The sequence below is a fragment of the Equus caballus genome, chromosome 3, assembly GCF_041296265.1.
Source record: "Equus caballus isolate H_3958 breed thoroughbred chromosome 3, TB-T2T, whole genome shotgun sequence".
Classification (NCBI taxonomy): Eukaryota; Metazoa; Chordata; class Mammalia; order Perissodactyla; family Equidae; genus Equus; species Equus caballus.
In genome coordinates this window covers 28,529,175-28,545,394 of record NC_091686.1, presented here as the reverse complement: position 1 = coordinate 28,545,394, position 16,220 = coordinate 28,529,175, and the positions used below count along the sequence as shown (strand labels likewise).

The window sequence follows — 16,220 nt, the reverse complement described above, 5'->3', positions numbered from 1 at the left end:
TGTGCGCTATAACAAAAAATCCCACAATCTCAGGGGTCCAAACAACAAAAATTTCTTTCCCACTCTTGCCACAGTCCAGTGTAGATACTGACTAGAAACGCAGGTATCTTCCATCTGGTAGATCTGCCTTCCTTTCCAGCCAGTGGGTGAGAAGAGAGAGCCTGGAGGACAGCCTGGAGGTGGTGCATCTTCACCTCCACTCACATTCCATTAGCCAGGATTTGGTCATGTGGCCACACCCACCTGCAAGGGAGGCTGGGAAATGTAGTCTTGCTGTGTGTCCAGGAAGACACAGAAGGGATTTTGGAGATCACAAGGCAGTCTCCACCCCAGGTGGAACCTGTTATGATTTCCGTCTTGGAGGTAGAAAGCTAAGCTCCGGGCACTTGAGGAGCTTGTCATATCACGGGTCAGTAAGCAGACAGAGCTATGTTTGGGTGAGGTCGTGGAATCCATTGTAGGCTGCAGTCAGATTCTGCACCAGCAACCAGAAGCAAGGCTGGGCAGGGGCGAGTACTAATAACACCTAACACTTGGAAAGCACTCACTGTGGCCAGTGCTTGACAGCCTTTAACTCAGTCCATCCTCACCACAACCCTGGGAGGTAGGACAGTTGTTATCCCCACTTGACAGTTGTGGCGACTGAAGCTCAGAGAGGTTAAGTGAGTTGTCTAGGGTCACACAGTGGTAATGGCAGTTGTGGGATTTGAACACAACCTGTCTGCTTTCAGAGTCTGTGCTCTTAACCAGTATGTTTATAAAGGAGAACCCACACTGAGGAGTGAGTCTGAGATTAAGGGTCTCTGCCTGTTGTTTGTTTGAGCAAGATGATACTGTCTCAAGTCAACTTGCATCTCACTTGTTAACAGCTTGTCCCTTATAAGAAGGAAGGTAAGCAGACCTGGTGCCTTTGACTCCCCCAAAACCAGTTCTGGAAAGTCCCAGCGCCCACATGTGTGGATGTAGGTGCTCTCGTCTAGTGTGATCGAAGAAACCCGCCATCCTTCTCTTGCAGTGGACACCCATGACTGTTTGCTGAACCCACTGGCTCCGGGGTCAGCCCCTGTGTTGTTTGTTTGCTCTGTTTGACAGATGCTTCTGGACGCTCCTCCCCTCCCCTCGCCATTCCCGATTTCTCTAGCACTGAGTGCCAGGTCTCCTTGATCCTCCAGTATGTGATCTCTGTGAGTCTCTCGCGAAGCCTGTGGTGGGTCCTCTAGATTGAGTTTGAGCTCCTCATTTCAGCTCAAAAGGTTTCTGCGAGCCCCCTCTTTGTTCCTTTTCTCGTTTCATCTCTGGCCTCGACATTCACATCCCAGCAACTCCAAAAGGTCGCTCCCAAGGCCTGGGAGCTCAGCTCCGGCCCTGCCTGCTTTCCTAGCCCAGCAGACTGAGGGCAGGGCCTTCTCTGTCCCTCGGACTCCTGAGGCCCTGTCTCTCTCCCCGCCCCAGACTGAGGTCCTCGGGTGGAACCCTCTAGGTGCTGGGGGCCCCTGGGACTTAGCGGGCGCTCACTGAAGTGCTGCTGGCGCCGAGATTCTGCACAGGGACGCTTGATGGTTTTGAGGCTCCCTGCTGTCTCTTTGATATTTCCAGTCTGAAGAATGTGTCCTTGCATTACACACCTAAACCACATGGACTCTCAGATTGCAAAGGACCCAGTGGCTGTCCCCACGAGGCTCGCCAAGCTTGAGTTGCCCACCTACTATGTGCCAGACACTGGACCAGGCGTTTTCCACATGAAGATCTCATTTGCTCTTCTCAGCATCTGCAAAGGCAGGTGTTCTTGTCCTGTTTTACAGATGGAGAAACTAAGGCCTAGAGAGTTGAGGCGGTGCCGTAGCAGCTGTTGCTCCTTTTTTCCCCCAAGAAGCCTCAGTGGGCTCTCAGTAGCCCCAGACATTCATTGTCTTACCTGGTTAGAAATACAAAGATGAGTAACACGTAGGCTTCATCCTCAATAATCGCCAGTCTGTGGGCGCTAATGCACGGCTGGCATGGTGTTTCCCACTCTTTTGTTATCTTATTTAATCCTCACGGTTGTCCAGAGGTGGCAGTTGGTACCCACTGTAGAGATGAATAAACTGAGACTCGGAGAGGCAAACAGGTTTGCACAGCATCACAGGGCAAAGCCGAAGGCTGAGCAAGGATGTCTGATCCTACAGCCTGTGCTTTTGTCTATGCTGGTCCTGTAAACCTTTGCCTTCCCACCTGGGGAGGTAGACAACTACGCAGGTGGCCACATTGGTGGTTAGAGAAGGCTCCCAGCGGGGCCACCTCCCGAGTGAGTCTGGAAGGATGGGAGCCCCCATTCTGTCCCTTCTGTGTGGCTTGTCGTTCGTTGATGGTAGCATGAAATGGAAGGGCAATTGAGAGATCAGTGGAGATGGTCAGCAGCCCTCGCCCACCGGCACCACCTCGTCTACGCAGCAGGGCCAGCAGGTGGGCTCGGAAGGCCGTTCGCATTGAGGCCCTCGGGGCTGCTTTAGGCTGCTCACCGTCTCCCCTGTGGCAGAAAAGTGAGGCCGGCCGGGAGCCCAGGAAGCCACCACTTTCCCTTTTGGTGTCAGCCACCGTGCTCTGCTGAACCTGGTGCCACTCTGGTTCCTCCCTGTCCCTTGTGGTCACAGAAATGTTAACATTGTCCATTCTTATCTCTTTCTCTCTTTCATGGCAATCATTTCTGAAACTCCAGGAATGTTGCTGATTGAGACACATTCTCGCTGACTGCGTCCTTTTCGGCTCCTTCTACTGAGCTCCTTCCTTCCACTTCTATTTCCTGAGGCGGAGGTGTTTCTATATAAGTCTAGTGACATATATTTGTCTTCCAAGCTCTAACTAAATGCATGCTTTAGGCTTATTACCGACCTGATAAATTTCTTTCCTGCGGCATGAACCATCGTCCTTTGGGTCATCATGGCCCATCAGTGACAACCAGAGCACAAGCAAGCACGTGCATAGGTCCAGAGGCTGAGAGAGCTGGGCCTTTGAACATCCATCTAGGAGCGGCTTGGCGTACAGGGGTGGGAAAGGAAGAGCGGGGGAGGCAGTGGATGGCAGGTCAGGGATGGGCTGGTCCGCGGTGTGGAGGAGGTGGGGCTTCATCTTGAAGGAGATAGGGACCTGTCACCTGGCCGTGACCATTACGCCCTAATTATTGGTGGAGAGTGGCTTGTTGGTAAGTTCTGGCGGTGACTGCACTGTGCTCTGTCTATACCTGGGACCTTATCCACGTAGCTCCTCCAGAACGTGTGACAGCTGTGAACTTCAGAGCAAAGGGAAATTCTTTGGGGAGTGGGGTGCAGGGGAAACCACAGAAGGCAGGGCAGTGCGTTCTGCCCTTCATGACAGAGCAGTGTCTGTGCCCAGCCCTGGGCCACCGGGAGAGACACGCCTCTCTGCGTTAGTATCATGGTATTACTCAGGACCTGTTTGGCTGCCAGTGATGGAAACACTTTAGGTGTAAAGGGAGAAAAAGAAGGAATGTAATGGTTGCCATAACTGGGAAGTCCAGAGGTGGAGCTTCCCTTGGGGCCGCCAGGGTCCAGGCATTCGAGCATCATCAGTATGCTTGTTCTCCGATCCTCCTTTCTTTGTGGACCCACCACTCCACAAAGCGGAGACATGGCAGTACGTGGCCTTGGGCTTGTTGTCTTTACCCCACAACCAGAGAGGGAGAAAGATTCTTCCCCAACTTCTCCAGCTTGGAAACCTCACAGAGAGCTTTGTTTTCTAGGGCAGATCAGGTTCATCCCAGAGCAGTTGTCATGGCCGAGGTGTCAGCCCTGAAATGTACCTAGCCGGAGACGCCTGCCCACTCCTGTGGGTCTGGGGAGACGTGGGGAGGGGTGTTGGGCAGGCGAAGCCACACTAGGAACATATGGGAATTTAAGGAAAGCTGTGGACCCTCTGCTCGGAAAGATGCCCATAGACACAGACGTCTGCTTGTGGTTCCCAAAGCTTATCTGACCCCAGGGAAGCATCCTGCCTTCGAGAGCTGGGACTGCTGCACACAGCGAGCCCAGGCCTCGCTAACAGACGTGGAGGCGCTCCGGGCTCTCAGCCTCCCCTGTCTTTGCTGTTGCAGGCCAACGAGATGCTCTTCTGCGGGCGGAAGCTCACTGCCCAGGAGGCATGCAGCCGAGGACTCGTGTCCCAGGTCTTCTGGCCAACCACGTTCAGCCAGGAGGTCATGTTGCGGGTCAAGGAGATGGCGTCCTGCAGTGCGGTGGTGAGTTCCTGTGTCTTCGTGTGTTTGTCCTTGCAATAGACCCATTTTACAGATGAGGGCAATAGGGGACTAATTGACCTGCCAAAGGTCATGCAGGGAGTGTGGGAAAGGCTCCGGGTAATTTAACAGACCCTACACCTCGGTGTTGAGAGCTTAAATCCAGAGGAGACTCTCGGTCAACATTGTTACACATTCCCCATCCTCTCCAGTTTGCAAACCTTACAGAAGAGATTTTTACTCTGGGATGGAATGTGTTGCCTTAGAGGAAAGTCCTAGACACGCACGAACACACAAAAGGTCTATAGTTTTCAAGGAAGTGGAAAGTGAAGGCAAAGAAGGACAAAGGGTGTTAAACCGGCCGAGAGGCAGAGAAACAGTGCACGCTGTCCTTGTATGTCATTTCTCCTACCCGCCGAGCGCTGGGCCCATTGAAACGTCACCATTTGACTCTGAAGACGCAGGGAAAAATAGATAAATAAGTAACACCTCCGCAGAGGCGCCGGTTTTTAATTGTCGATTTCATCTCATAAAGTCACTCGGAGCAGAGTATGGAAATACCCCGTTGAAAGGTGCGAGGAGGCTGCCCCCAGAGCCACGGGCCGTTGAGGAAGTGAGAAAGACTCTCTGGGGGAGTGAGGCCCGGGCTCTTCCTGGCCTTCAGAGTCAGGGGGGTGCTGCGCTGGATTTATGGGCCCGACCCGAGAGCCTCTCTTCCTTCTCCCCGTCTCCCCTGAGCCCCCACCCGGCTGTTGTGCCTCTCCTGATCCTCCTCATCAGCCTCCGTTGGGCACCTTCTGTGTGTAAGCTCCGCCCCCTGGAAGCTGACAGAATCAGGGATGATGACGATGGTCCCGTACCTTGATGCACACTTAGCGCGGGCCGATCACTGTGCTCATCTCTTTCAGTCTCCCTGATGACTACAGTGACCTACTCGTCCCACTTTGCCTTGGACTTGCCTGCTTTTAGCACCGACAATCTCGTGTCCCAGGAAACCCCGTGGTCCTGGGCAAACAGGGTGGTCGATGACGCTAGGAGCAGCTGCAGAGAGAGGCAGGTGGAAATTCTAAGCGGAGGAGACGGCATGTCTGAGGGCACACGAGTCCAAAAACCCACGTGGAGTTTAGGCAGCGGCTCATGGTGGCGCAAGCAGGTGCACAGGATGTTTGAGGGACGCTAAGACTGAGAAGGACGGGGGGCAGAGAGAGGCCTCGAAGCTCCGGTGAGGAATTTGGCCTTTGGGCAGCAGAGGTTCTCAGGTGAAAGTGGCTGTTGAAGAGAGGCTGCAAGGAAACGTCTCCTGTGGACAGTTATGCGTTCAGGAGCTTTGGGGTGATTTGCCCAAGAAAGGAATGTACTCCACGGTCTCTGGGAGGTGGTGGTCCTCCGAGAGACTCTTGAGATGACAGAGGTGGTCTCGGCCGGCCAGCCCCTTAGCCTCCAGCCCCTGCTGAGGAGTAAGATCACGGCCTTGTCCACCCTGCTGGAGCAGGCGCTCCTGCCTTGCTTCTTCCTGTCCCAAAGCGCTCTGGGAGAGCGTCACCGAAGGCTTGGCATCAGCACTGGTGGAGGCCGGGGCCAGGACGCCCGATGCCTCACTTCCCAGCAGTGCTCTGCCACAGTGAGCCTGCAGTGCGTCCTCGGAATCAGCCAGATGTTTCCCAGCCACATCTGTCAGGCAGCTCTAGCTAACTCCTTCCCTGAGCTCAGGTCCTTCATCCATAATGTGACGATAAAAATACCTATCTGCGGGATTATCATGAGGAAGAAGTAAAAGAATGCGGGTAAAGTACTTCTCACAGAGCCTATTGGTTAATGGTGATTGCAGTGGCATTGCTGTTATTATTACTATGCTCACCACGATTGTCATTACTCACTATTATGATTATTTTACTATTAGCACCATTATTACTACTATATGACTACTTTTACTGCTATTATCACTACCGCAATACTATGGAATTCTTACTATCATTACCATTGTCACTGCTATATTACCAACATTACCACTATTATTACAACTGTAATACTATAGTTTTATTACTATTATTGTCGCTATTATTACTCATTACTATGATTATTGCAGGTATTATTACTCATTGTTACTGTGAGTGCTACTATTATTACTGATGCTCTTAGTACAAAGCCTGAATAAGGGGCCTTGCTGTTGGGGTGAGTCACGTGGGTACTTTGACGCCCGTTAGTTCATTTCATTATCTTACTGTGTGATCCCAACCATCCTGGAGTTCGGTATCATTACTCCTGTTTCACAGATAATGAAAAGGAAGCTCGGGGAAACAAAAGCAGTGTTTCCCACACTTTTTCACGACACTCATAGAAAATGATCCTGAGTTTATGTCACCCTTGGGTGAAGACAAAGCTGTTGCGGTCATGGGTAACGTGGGCCTCACTCAGCCATCCCAGGGATGAGGGCTCAATGTCTTGGCATGCCTGGAATCCATTCTGGGTATTGCTGGGGACACGGGCCTGGGAAGCCCCGGAGCACAGGAGGCAGCCTCCTCTGGATTTGGACATGGGAAGGTTAATGGTGCCTCCTAGGCCCTGTCGTTCTTCTGGAGCAGATCCCCAGGGCCTGGCTAACAAGCCTTGTGCGTTTCCCTTCAGGTGTTAGAGGAGTCGAAATGCCTGGTTCGGAGCTTCCTGAAATCCGTGCTTGAAGATGTGAACGAGAAGGAATGCCTCATGCTCAAGCAACTCTGGAGTTCCTCCAAGGGCCTGGATTCCCTCTTCAGCTACCTGCAGGACAAAATCTACGAAGTCTGAGACGCCGGGCTCCCTTGCCCCACTGCCCCAGGGCACCTGACTTCCAGCTCTGCCCGTGTTTCAGAAATCGGAGCACAGCGTATGCCCGGCCAAGCAGTGTGTCCAGGTGTCTCTTCCTACCTGGGGCTGTGTCCATTTCCTCGTGTTGTTCGGTTGCTCCTCATTGGTTCGGTTTCGTGTAACAGATGGGAAACGCAGCATACTTGGCCTCCCCCGTTCCCCCTCCCTACTGGCTAGAGAGCTCTCGAGGGCTATATCTTCCCAGGCCTCTGCCAGGTACGGCTGTCCTGTCCCCACTTGCTGAAATGCACCATCCTGGTCCAGGAAGGGGAAGACCAGTTTCCCCCATCCTTCTGCCTCAGGCTGTGTCTACACAGTGCCTCTGATTTGGAGACTCGGCTGTCTGGCTCTCTCTGGTTAACTGCAGATCTGGTGACAGGGGCCCATCAATCTTAGGGAATTTCCAGACCAATGAGCAAAACGATTGTGTAGAGCCAGCCTCAGTTTTCTCTCTGATGCAAATCTGTGTGACTTTTAGGGCTTGGTCTTCAAACCCAATTGAGTGATTTACGAACCCAGATATTGTACATTTAGGAATGTTTTGTTAAATATATATTTTTAAAATGATGTAAGTGGAAATTCTGATAATTTATGTGTATTATATGTAAAGCTAGTTTTGCAAAAACATGAACTACTAGGGAAATGTTTTTTCTTTAATCAGACTTATTTAATTTATTTATTTTTGTTTGTATATTATGATATCTGTCGTTCACACAGATATTATTTTCATACTGCCCTGGACCAAATCCCGTACAAGGTTTATGCCGTTTGGTGCATTCTAGCAATGAACCATATAGAAATAAAATTCAGAGGGATGAAAACAGAAGGATTTCTGTGGTTAAAAGGAACAGATCTGCACCAGATCCTCTATGTGTAAAATGGTTCTCAGCTGTAATAATTGGATACTTGTTCTTAGCAGAAATCATGGAAGAGTTTTCTCTTCATTCACATCAGGGAGCAATAATCAGGGATGAAGTCTCCTGCCCACAGCCCCTGGCTGCATGGGGACCCCAGTGTCTGAATTTAGACCATCAGCCCAAAGTCCCTGGGACAGCTGCGAGGAAGGACAGGTTTGGGTGTGGGTTTAGGTTTTGGTTGGTGAGGAGAAAGGTAAACATCAAGATTAGAGCAGAGAAATAGCAGGAGCATGTTCTGTATGAGTTTCAAACCTGTTACAGGCTAAGGATCCAGAGAGAGTTAGATTCTCAGAGTGGTGGGATTTTTCCATTTCATCACTGCTCGAGTGTTCTCAGAGCTCCTTTGCTCGTCCCATCTTCTCTTTCCCTCTGTTAGTCTCCAGCCTCTTTAGACCCTCCCTTGCGGAGAATTGAGTGGAGCCATAAGAGTTGTGTGCAGCTGGGGTTGGGAGCTAAGAAGAGGAAAAGGTCTTTGCTACAGTTCTCTAGCTCTCTCTGGTCCTTTTTCCTCTCTTAAAGGTGGTCAGATGCAATGGGCCAGCAAGTAGAGAGGATTCATAACCCTGAGCTTTGTGTTTCCAAGAACGGGTTGAGTGTCTACACTGTGGCTAGAGACATGGTCCTTTAGACAATGAAACTGAAGCTTATCTGGACTCTTAATTCTTAAGATGGCCTTGGTTCCCTCTGTAGGAAGCCTCTCTCCTTTTGAGTTTCCCCATGACGTCATGACGGTAAGGAAGAGGAGGTTTCTCGCCTTCTCCTCCCTTCTCTTCCCGTCTGTGACGTCTTGGCCATGGGGAGCCAGCAGTGGGGTAGCCAGCTTGGCTGAATCCACCCAGAGGAAGATGGAACTGAAGTCCTGTGTACCCTCCACTTCGTCCACGTGGGATCCTGTAGGAACTGCAGACCTAGACTCTAGGGAATTACTATGGGGAAACACCTGCTTTTGCCCAAATGCCTCTTGTCACGGCTCCACTTGGGTTTTGTCTCTTCCTCTGAGGAAGCGAACGTATGCTTTCCCGAAGCCCCCAGACAAACCTCCTGGTGTGTTGCGGCAGATAATCTCTTCACCATTGCTAAGCCCTCTAAAGAAAGAGCCCCTTGCTTTCTATGTACCTTCTGGGGGCAGCTGTTTGCCATCTGTAGAAGCAGTGCCAGGATTCTGGTTCAAGATGGAAGAGGATGTTTGGAATTCCTTCTGAGCAATGTCTGTCTTTGTTCCTTGCTGAAAGAACCAGAAATGTTTTAGCTTTGGACATATCACAAACCCAAGCTTCTAAACATTTCAAGGATCTCTGATGATAAGGCAGGAACGTGAAACCATTCCTAAGGTGGAATTCCTGTTGTTAATTTTAGGTTCTGGATAGAACAGGAGGTGTTTTAAAAGGCAGTCTGTGTTTTGGTTGTTTCCATACAGTCACTCCAAGAGGATGTTCCACACGTTGGGCCAAAGTTGGTTAAATCTGTTTGCTTCAGGGTAGACTGAACCATTGAATTTCTCATCTTCTGGAGAGTTGTTTTGATAAGGTGTAGATGAAATCCAGGTAACTTACAGGAAATTGACCTGGGATGGAAAATGGCAGACCTGTGGGTGTGTCAGGGTTTATCCTAGTTGCTTTCTTGAGGCAGAGCTCAGGCTTCCATGTTTCTTCTTCTACCCTAGCACCCTCTCTCCACCCAGAGGATACTTTCTGCCCCCTCTCTCTCCTGCTTTTCCTCCATCGTACCCCATGTCTGTCACTTCCCAGAGCCTGGGGCAGGTCTTTTAGGAATGCTGCCTGGTCTTGGCACCCCAACCCCAGAGTCACCTTTGGGGGTGGAAGAGCAGCTATAGGTGGGAAGTGGAGGGTACCTCTTTTGTCAAGGAACCTTCTAGACAATCCACTCCTTGACATCCTGCTAGCCATTGCATTGGAACTCTCCTTCCCTCTCTGCTCCAGCCCCTGATGGTTAGTTCCCAGCATCTTCAGCATCTTGTAGTGGAAGCATTGAAGTTAACAGCCCTGTTCCAAGAGGACTTGGGAGAACTTTGCTGAGGTGGCCAGGGTCCCTCACTATTCAGAAGTCACAGCCTAATGCTGATGTACCCACGTGTCCCTTCCTGCTTTGAAATAATGTCTGTGGGTGAAATCATCAACAGTTACCCTCTAAGAACGAAATTGGATAACTAGGAGAAGGTAGTAGAGAGTCGATTTAAAATATTGTTCTTCTTCAGTGTAGGTTAACCTAGGAAATGTTCTCTCTGAAGCATGGAAATACGTTTTTCCCGTATGAAGTTTAGGATGAGGATGGAAAAATAATAATCACAATAGATTTTGGGCAATGCCACTGTATCTCTGAATATCCACATTTAAAAATAGCCTCAACTGAATGCTGAATTGCATTTCCCATTATTAATTGTTGTTTTAAAAATTTTTTTAACGTTTTTTTAATTTGAAATTTAGTCACATTCATGCAATTTTCCAATCTAATTTCTGTGGAAATTTTTTTTAACAAAGAGAAACAAATGGAAACATCGTCAAATCTTCCTAAGTGAATATTTAAAATACAGAATTGCTTCTCTTCTGTGTTTCTGTTTTCAGATGCTTAGATCTGTTGTATATATTAGTTTAGACACTCTTACTAATATACACAGTATTTAAGACTCTAAATGAGATTTCTTAAGGATTTTATTTTATTCTCTGTAAATGGTTTTGTATGATCTTTAAAAATCTACACTTTGCCTTTGTAGATATTTAAGGGGAGCCATTTGGGGGTTGTCTTGCATGTATATTTTTTGTTGTAGATAAGTGTTGCTTAGTTATTTCTGCAAATTTTGGTTGAAATGCTTACAGACTTTAATACAGTATATATTTTCAGAATATAAACTTTTATATTTCTGTGGTAAGTTAGGATATGCGTTTTAGGCAATCTTTTACATTAATATCACTTGTTCTTTCAAAAAATAGCACACTGGTTTGGTGCCAATGGTTTTTTGTTTTTTTTTTCCCCCCCGTTAGACTCTAATGCTCTTATATTAGTAGAGAGCAGGTTAATTTTCTTTTCCTCAAAGGAATTGAGTTTGAAAATGTATTGAATTTGTGAATAAGCCTTACCATTAGGATCGGTAAATTTTCCAACCTTTGCAACTACATATATAGTTTAAGATCTCCCCATAAATTCTCACTGTGTGGCACTTGATGAAGTTTGTGAACCGAGCCTTAAGCTTGTTGCAAAAAAAAAAAAAAAAAAGGGTAATACGGGTTGTTTCTTCCAAGCACCGTAAGCCATGTTGGTGGACTTAGTGTACTCTGTAAGTCATGGCTACTCTGAAGAGTATGGTTGAGTTGATGGCGCCCGGGGCCAGATAGGCACCTTGGTGATTGTCTATGGCCATACAAATGGACCGAGGACAGGTTTTCCGGAGCCACCTTTGTACTATTCACATGGTTTGGACACGGTCACAGGGAGGGCTGCTGGTCCCTCATTTGTTCTGAACAAATGGCATTTCCTGCTCCTGACCTTGGCAGTTGACCCCAGGTTCCTTGCGGATGACCTGGAAACTTCCAGCCTGGCTGAGGTCAGCACTCCTTGAGAGAGGTTAACAAAGTTTACATGTGAGTCTTACTGTGTAGACAATCTGAAGTCGATTTCAGTTGCATAATCAGCATTCCCATGTGTCCTGAGTGTCTTATCAATGAGCTGTGTGTGTTAAGTCATACTAAAGCTGAGTTTAGCAGGGCAAGGCAAACTAGATGCCGAACATACACATCCACTGAGTCAGTCTGCCCGGGGTTGCTTTAATGGAGCGTAAGTCATGGAGCTCACTGGTGGCGCATCCCTTTGTCTGGGACCTGATAAAACCAACTAGAATTTGGTCTTAAATTTTTAAAAAGTTATGAGCCCTTTTGAAGGATCACCCTTCCATAATTACCAACCGATTCTCCTTACCAAGGCTTTAAAGATGGTCTTGAGACCAGGGCTATCAGTATGTCTAAAGTCAAGTTATTTGGTTCATTTCTAGTAAGTGTTCATAAAGTCAACTTATCTACCATTAGAATGGAGATTTGCTTCAAATGTTTGCAGTGTGTGTGGCAGTCAGAAAAACTGACATCTAGTTTTAAGCTTCAGCTCTGGCGTCTCCATGGGTTGACCATGTCTCATTGGCCCAACACCTGGCCTGATGCTGGAGCCCATTGAGGTGACTCTGGGAAGTTTGGAGGGTGTAGAGTTTCCCATCTAGTATTTAATTTGTCCCTGTGCCATTCGTTCCAGCTTGAAGTCATTTGCCAGTGTCCATGTTGACAGGATTGTGAAACCAAGGACCAAAGAATTCCATTAGTCCAACAAAGCATGAGTTTCATAGATTGTGGGCACAGGTAGATAGAGATGTGCCTGTTTCATGGCACAGAGAAATTGTTCCCTTCCACCAACCTCATGCTCCCCCTGGCTGGCCCTCCAGAGGGGTCCGTTGTCACCTTGAGAAGGCTCTGAAAGATGAGTTTCTCAGATGGAGACACTCTGTCTCAGGTGGGTGTTTCTGCTGTGCAGTCCCAACCTTTATCCATGTCATCAAAAGTGGAGGTCTGGCATTCTTCCGGCTTGTCTGACAAGTGTGGACTGCTCCATCTGGACAGAAACCTCCAGTGAGACTTTTTCGGATGTGTCTACACTGAGCAGCGATCCTGCAGTTGCCAAATTTCCACTTCTCTTTGTTCTACATCCACCCATTCCAGTTCCTATTTGGCATGAGAGGAATTTTCTTCAGTTCTCTCACCAGGTGATGCTCCATTCCCATTCACGATGCAATCGTTGATCCATTAACCAGTTGAGAAATGATTGATGATGAAGAAGTGGTGTTCTATTGGTAAGGCTTATTACCAAACTTCTGATAACGAAGCATGCTACCAAAAACGGATCCAGTCCCCCCCAGGAGTGTTGGGGTTCGATCATGGATGTAGCACTCACACCAAAATCCAAGGAGACCATTGCAAATTAGGCTACTCGTTTTATTTTGCCAGGTTATCATAGGAGAGTCTTTAACTAGTCCTGAATATTTGTAAGTATGAGTCCTTCATAGAATTATAAAGCAGGTACAGCTCACCCTTTCTCACCACGTTGTAAATATTTCCCAAGACTGGGTGCAGTACTGAGGGATAATAATCTTCTGATTTATCAAATGCTGACTGTTTAGAGCAAATTGTACACTCTCTTTGTGAATGGTCCTGTAACGTGTATGAACACATTTCTGGGTGCCTTAGAAGTTGTATTTTTCATGTGTGCTAATATGCAGTATTTATACATTGTGAGAAGCTGCTTTGAATAAAAAGGTTGAAACTTCATCTGCCTTGGCTCGTGTTCCCCCTTTTGCAGCCTGTACGTGAAGTTCTCAAGCAGGTTCTGTGGTTTCTGAACAGAGAAGTTTCTGGGGCCTCCGGGGGGTTGAGACGTCTGATGCTTCTAAGTTGTGGCTGGGTTCCTGGCGAGCATAGGCACCCCACCCACGTCTGGCCTGAGGCTTGAGTTATTCAGGCAGGTTGTCACTGGGTGGCAAAAGGTTGATTCTGGAGAGCGCTAGAATGGGGGGACATGGGGTTATTTTTCAGGGGGTTGATGTGAGCATTCCCCTCTTCGCTGGCACACCCAGAATGTTTTCTTGCAAAGGGCTCCCTCCTCGCTAGAGATAAACCTCCACAGGGCTCCATCGTGTACAATCCCAGCTGCCACACGTGGCTAACGACAATATTTGTCACTATGGAATTATGCCAAGTCCTTTCACATGCTGGATCTCGTTGCTTCTCACAACATGGCTCTTGTAAGAAGCACACTGATGAGGACACCCGGCTTCCAGAGCCTGGCTCCAGAGACACTGGGGGTGCTGCAGGAAAGAGGAAAAAGGAGGCTTTCAGGGGCTCGTGGCAACAGGGAATTCTGGGAAAGGGATTTGCACAAAGTCCTGGTCTACCCGTCCGTCCATCCAGCAGCCATATTGAGCCCCCTGCTCTGTGTCGGGCACTGCACAGGTACCGAAAGACAGATGACTCAGAACGTCCTGTCATAAACGAGTTTGGGGTCTAGGAATGTGAGAAAGGTGAGAATCCTGCCTAGTTCTCAAACCGCCCACAGGAGAGAACGCCTTCTTAAGCAATGGCCATCCCTCAGAGTCTGGAGGATGGTGCACTGTTAATTGTTCATTTCCCATCAGGTCCCCGTTCAGTCCGTGTCGGCCGCCCAGCCAGCCTTGGCTGGAGCCAGGATCCTCCCTCTACCGGCCTCCCTTTCCTTTTTCTTTCTCTTGTTCTTGGTGTCATCATCGTTGTTGTCGTCATTGTTTTGTGTGCCTCTTTGCGTGTCTCCAAGGTTCTGACTCCATCCTAAGTAGTCAAGGTCACAGCTGGAAAGTCCCTAGCTCCTAACTGCTTCTGGTCCTTCCGGTAGACTGGACAAGGCCTTTCGGATGTTTCAAAGTGTAGCATCTATAAGACAAACCCTCGTTCCTTTGACTGTCTCGCACAGGCTCGCTTTGATGTGATGTTATGCTCAGTGAGCCCCTTCTCCAATAGTGAGAGGCGAGTGAAGAAGCGAGAGAGTGAAGCGGGCTGAGACTCCCCTCAGGTCAGATATTGCAACAATTAAGTGATTCGCCAGTATATTGAATAAGCAGTAACAGAGTGTAATCGCAAAAGCAATTTTTTCCCTCCGTCCCTTTAAGTCTGTTTATTAATGGAGCCGTCCTCTCTCAGCCCTAGATCCCAGCCTGCGGATGGTGGGCTGCAGGACCCGTCTGGTAACTAATAGCTCCTCAAAGTCACAAACACTAACTTAGGAACGGCAGCGACTGCCTCCCTGGTGGAGCAGCTCGTCAGCCTCGGGCTCCTGTCTGTTGAATTTCTCAGGCATGAGTCAGATGCCAATCCACTCTGTGCCCTCAGTTTTTGGGGGTACATGTAAATCTCTGTTGATGTCACATGAAAGGCGAGGCCTCTCACTTACTTTCCAGGTGTGTGTGCGTCACATGGAGATACGTGTAGGGCCTTGTGGGTCATGGTGAGCACTGAAACTCTCCCTCCGAGTGAGATGGGAGCCCTGGAGGGTGTGGAAAGGCGTGACCTGGACTGACTTGTGATTTAACAGATTCACTCTCTGACAACAGGCAAGGGCGGGGTGAAGGCAGAACAAGGAGACCAACAGGAGACTTGTGCTTGTCCGTCTGCCCTTGACGCATCCTTGAATCAGGGTGAGGCGGTTGAGGTGGTGAGAAGGGGGGAGGTCCTGAGTGTATTTTGAAGGCAGACCCAGGTTTGCTGGTGGGCTGGTTGTGGGGTCGGAGAGAGAGGAGTCAAGGGTGATCCTGGGATTTGGGGCCTGAGCAGCTGGAAGCTGAATTGTCCCTAACTGAGGCAGGGACAGCTCTGGCCTTTGGGGAACAGGTCTGAGTGGGGTGCCGTGAGCTCAGCTGAGACCTAGTATCAGATGCACAGGATGTTTGACCTCGCTCAGCCTTTGGGGGTTACAGCTGTGCCTGCCTTGTAGTGCTTTTCAAATGAGTAAGTGAGATTTACACACACGCACACACACACATATATAGTGACTGTGTATGTATATATGAGATTTATTTAAATATATAAAAGACATTAATAGATAAAATTAGATTATATATGATGTTTAAAAGAGTTGTTGGCATATACCCTTTTAATGATTAAATGAGATTTGCACAATGAGATTTATATATGTAAACGAAATTTTATATATATAGTAATTAGAACAGTTGCTAACATACAGTCACTATTTAATGATTAAATGAGATTGTCATATTATATGCAAGATTTTATATATATAAGATTTATATAAATGAGATTATATATAAATATACAAGTTTTAGAACAATTGGCAGATAGTCACTATTTAATGAGTTAACATGATTTATATATATGTGTATATATGCAGCATTTTATATATATGATTTATACAAATATATGAAATTATATAAATGAAGTTAGGCACATATATGAGATTTTATCTCTATGTAAAATGTTTAGAAGAGTTGTTGGCACATAGTCACTCTAGTGATGCAAGGAGCTTTACATATATGCATGAGGTTATACATATATTCGATTTATTTAAAATAGGATATCAGATAGATACAAACCTACAGCCCTACACACATGCGCACATACACACACACACACACACACACACCCCTTTAGGATCGTCGTAGGCCGGCATTGCTGCTGAATCACCGGCAGCCATAC

General features: G+C 48.0%; 1 protein-coding gene across 2 annotated transcripts in view; it reads left to right on the top strand.

Moving 5' to 3' along the window:
• The window catches only part of CDYL2 (chromodomain Y like 2), a 156,704-nt gene extending 143,394 nt beyond the window's left edge, over positions 1 to 13,310 (top strand). For both annotated transcript variants that reach the window (XM_023637366.2, XM_070262085.1), the window contains exons 6-7: positions 4,088 to 4,231; positions 6,854 to 13,310. In XM_023637366.2, the coding sequence (XP_023493134.1) occupies positions 4,088 to 4,231; positions 6,854 to 7,012 (303 nt within the window). In that variant the 3' untranslated portion in view covers positions 7,013 to 13,310. The remainder of the gene's footprint in view (positions 1 to 4,087; positions 4,232 to 6,853) is intronic.
• Positions 13,311 to 16,220: the final 2,910 nt, after the last annotated feature.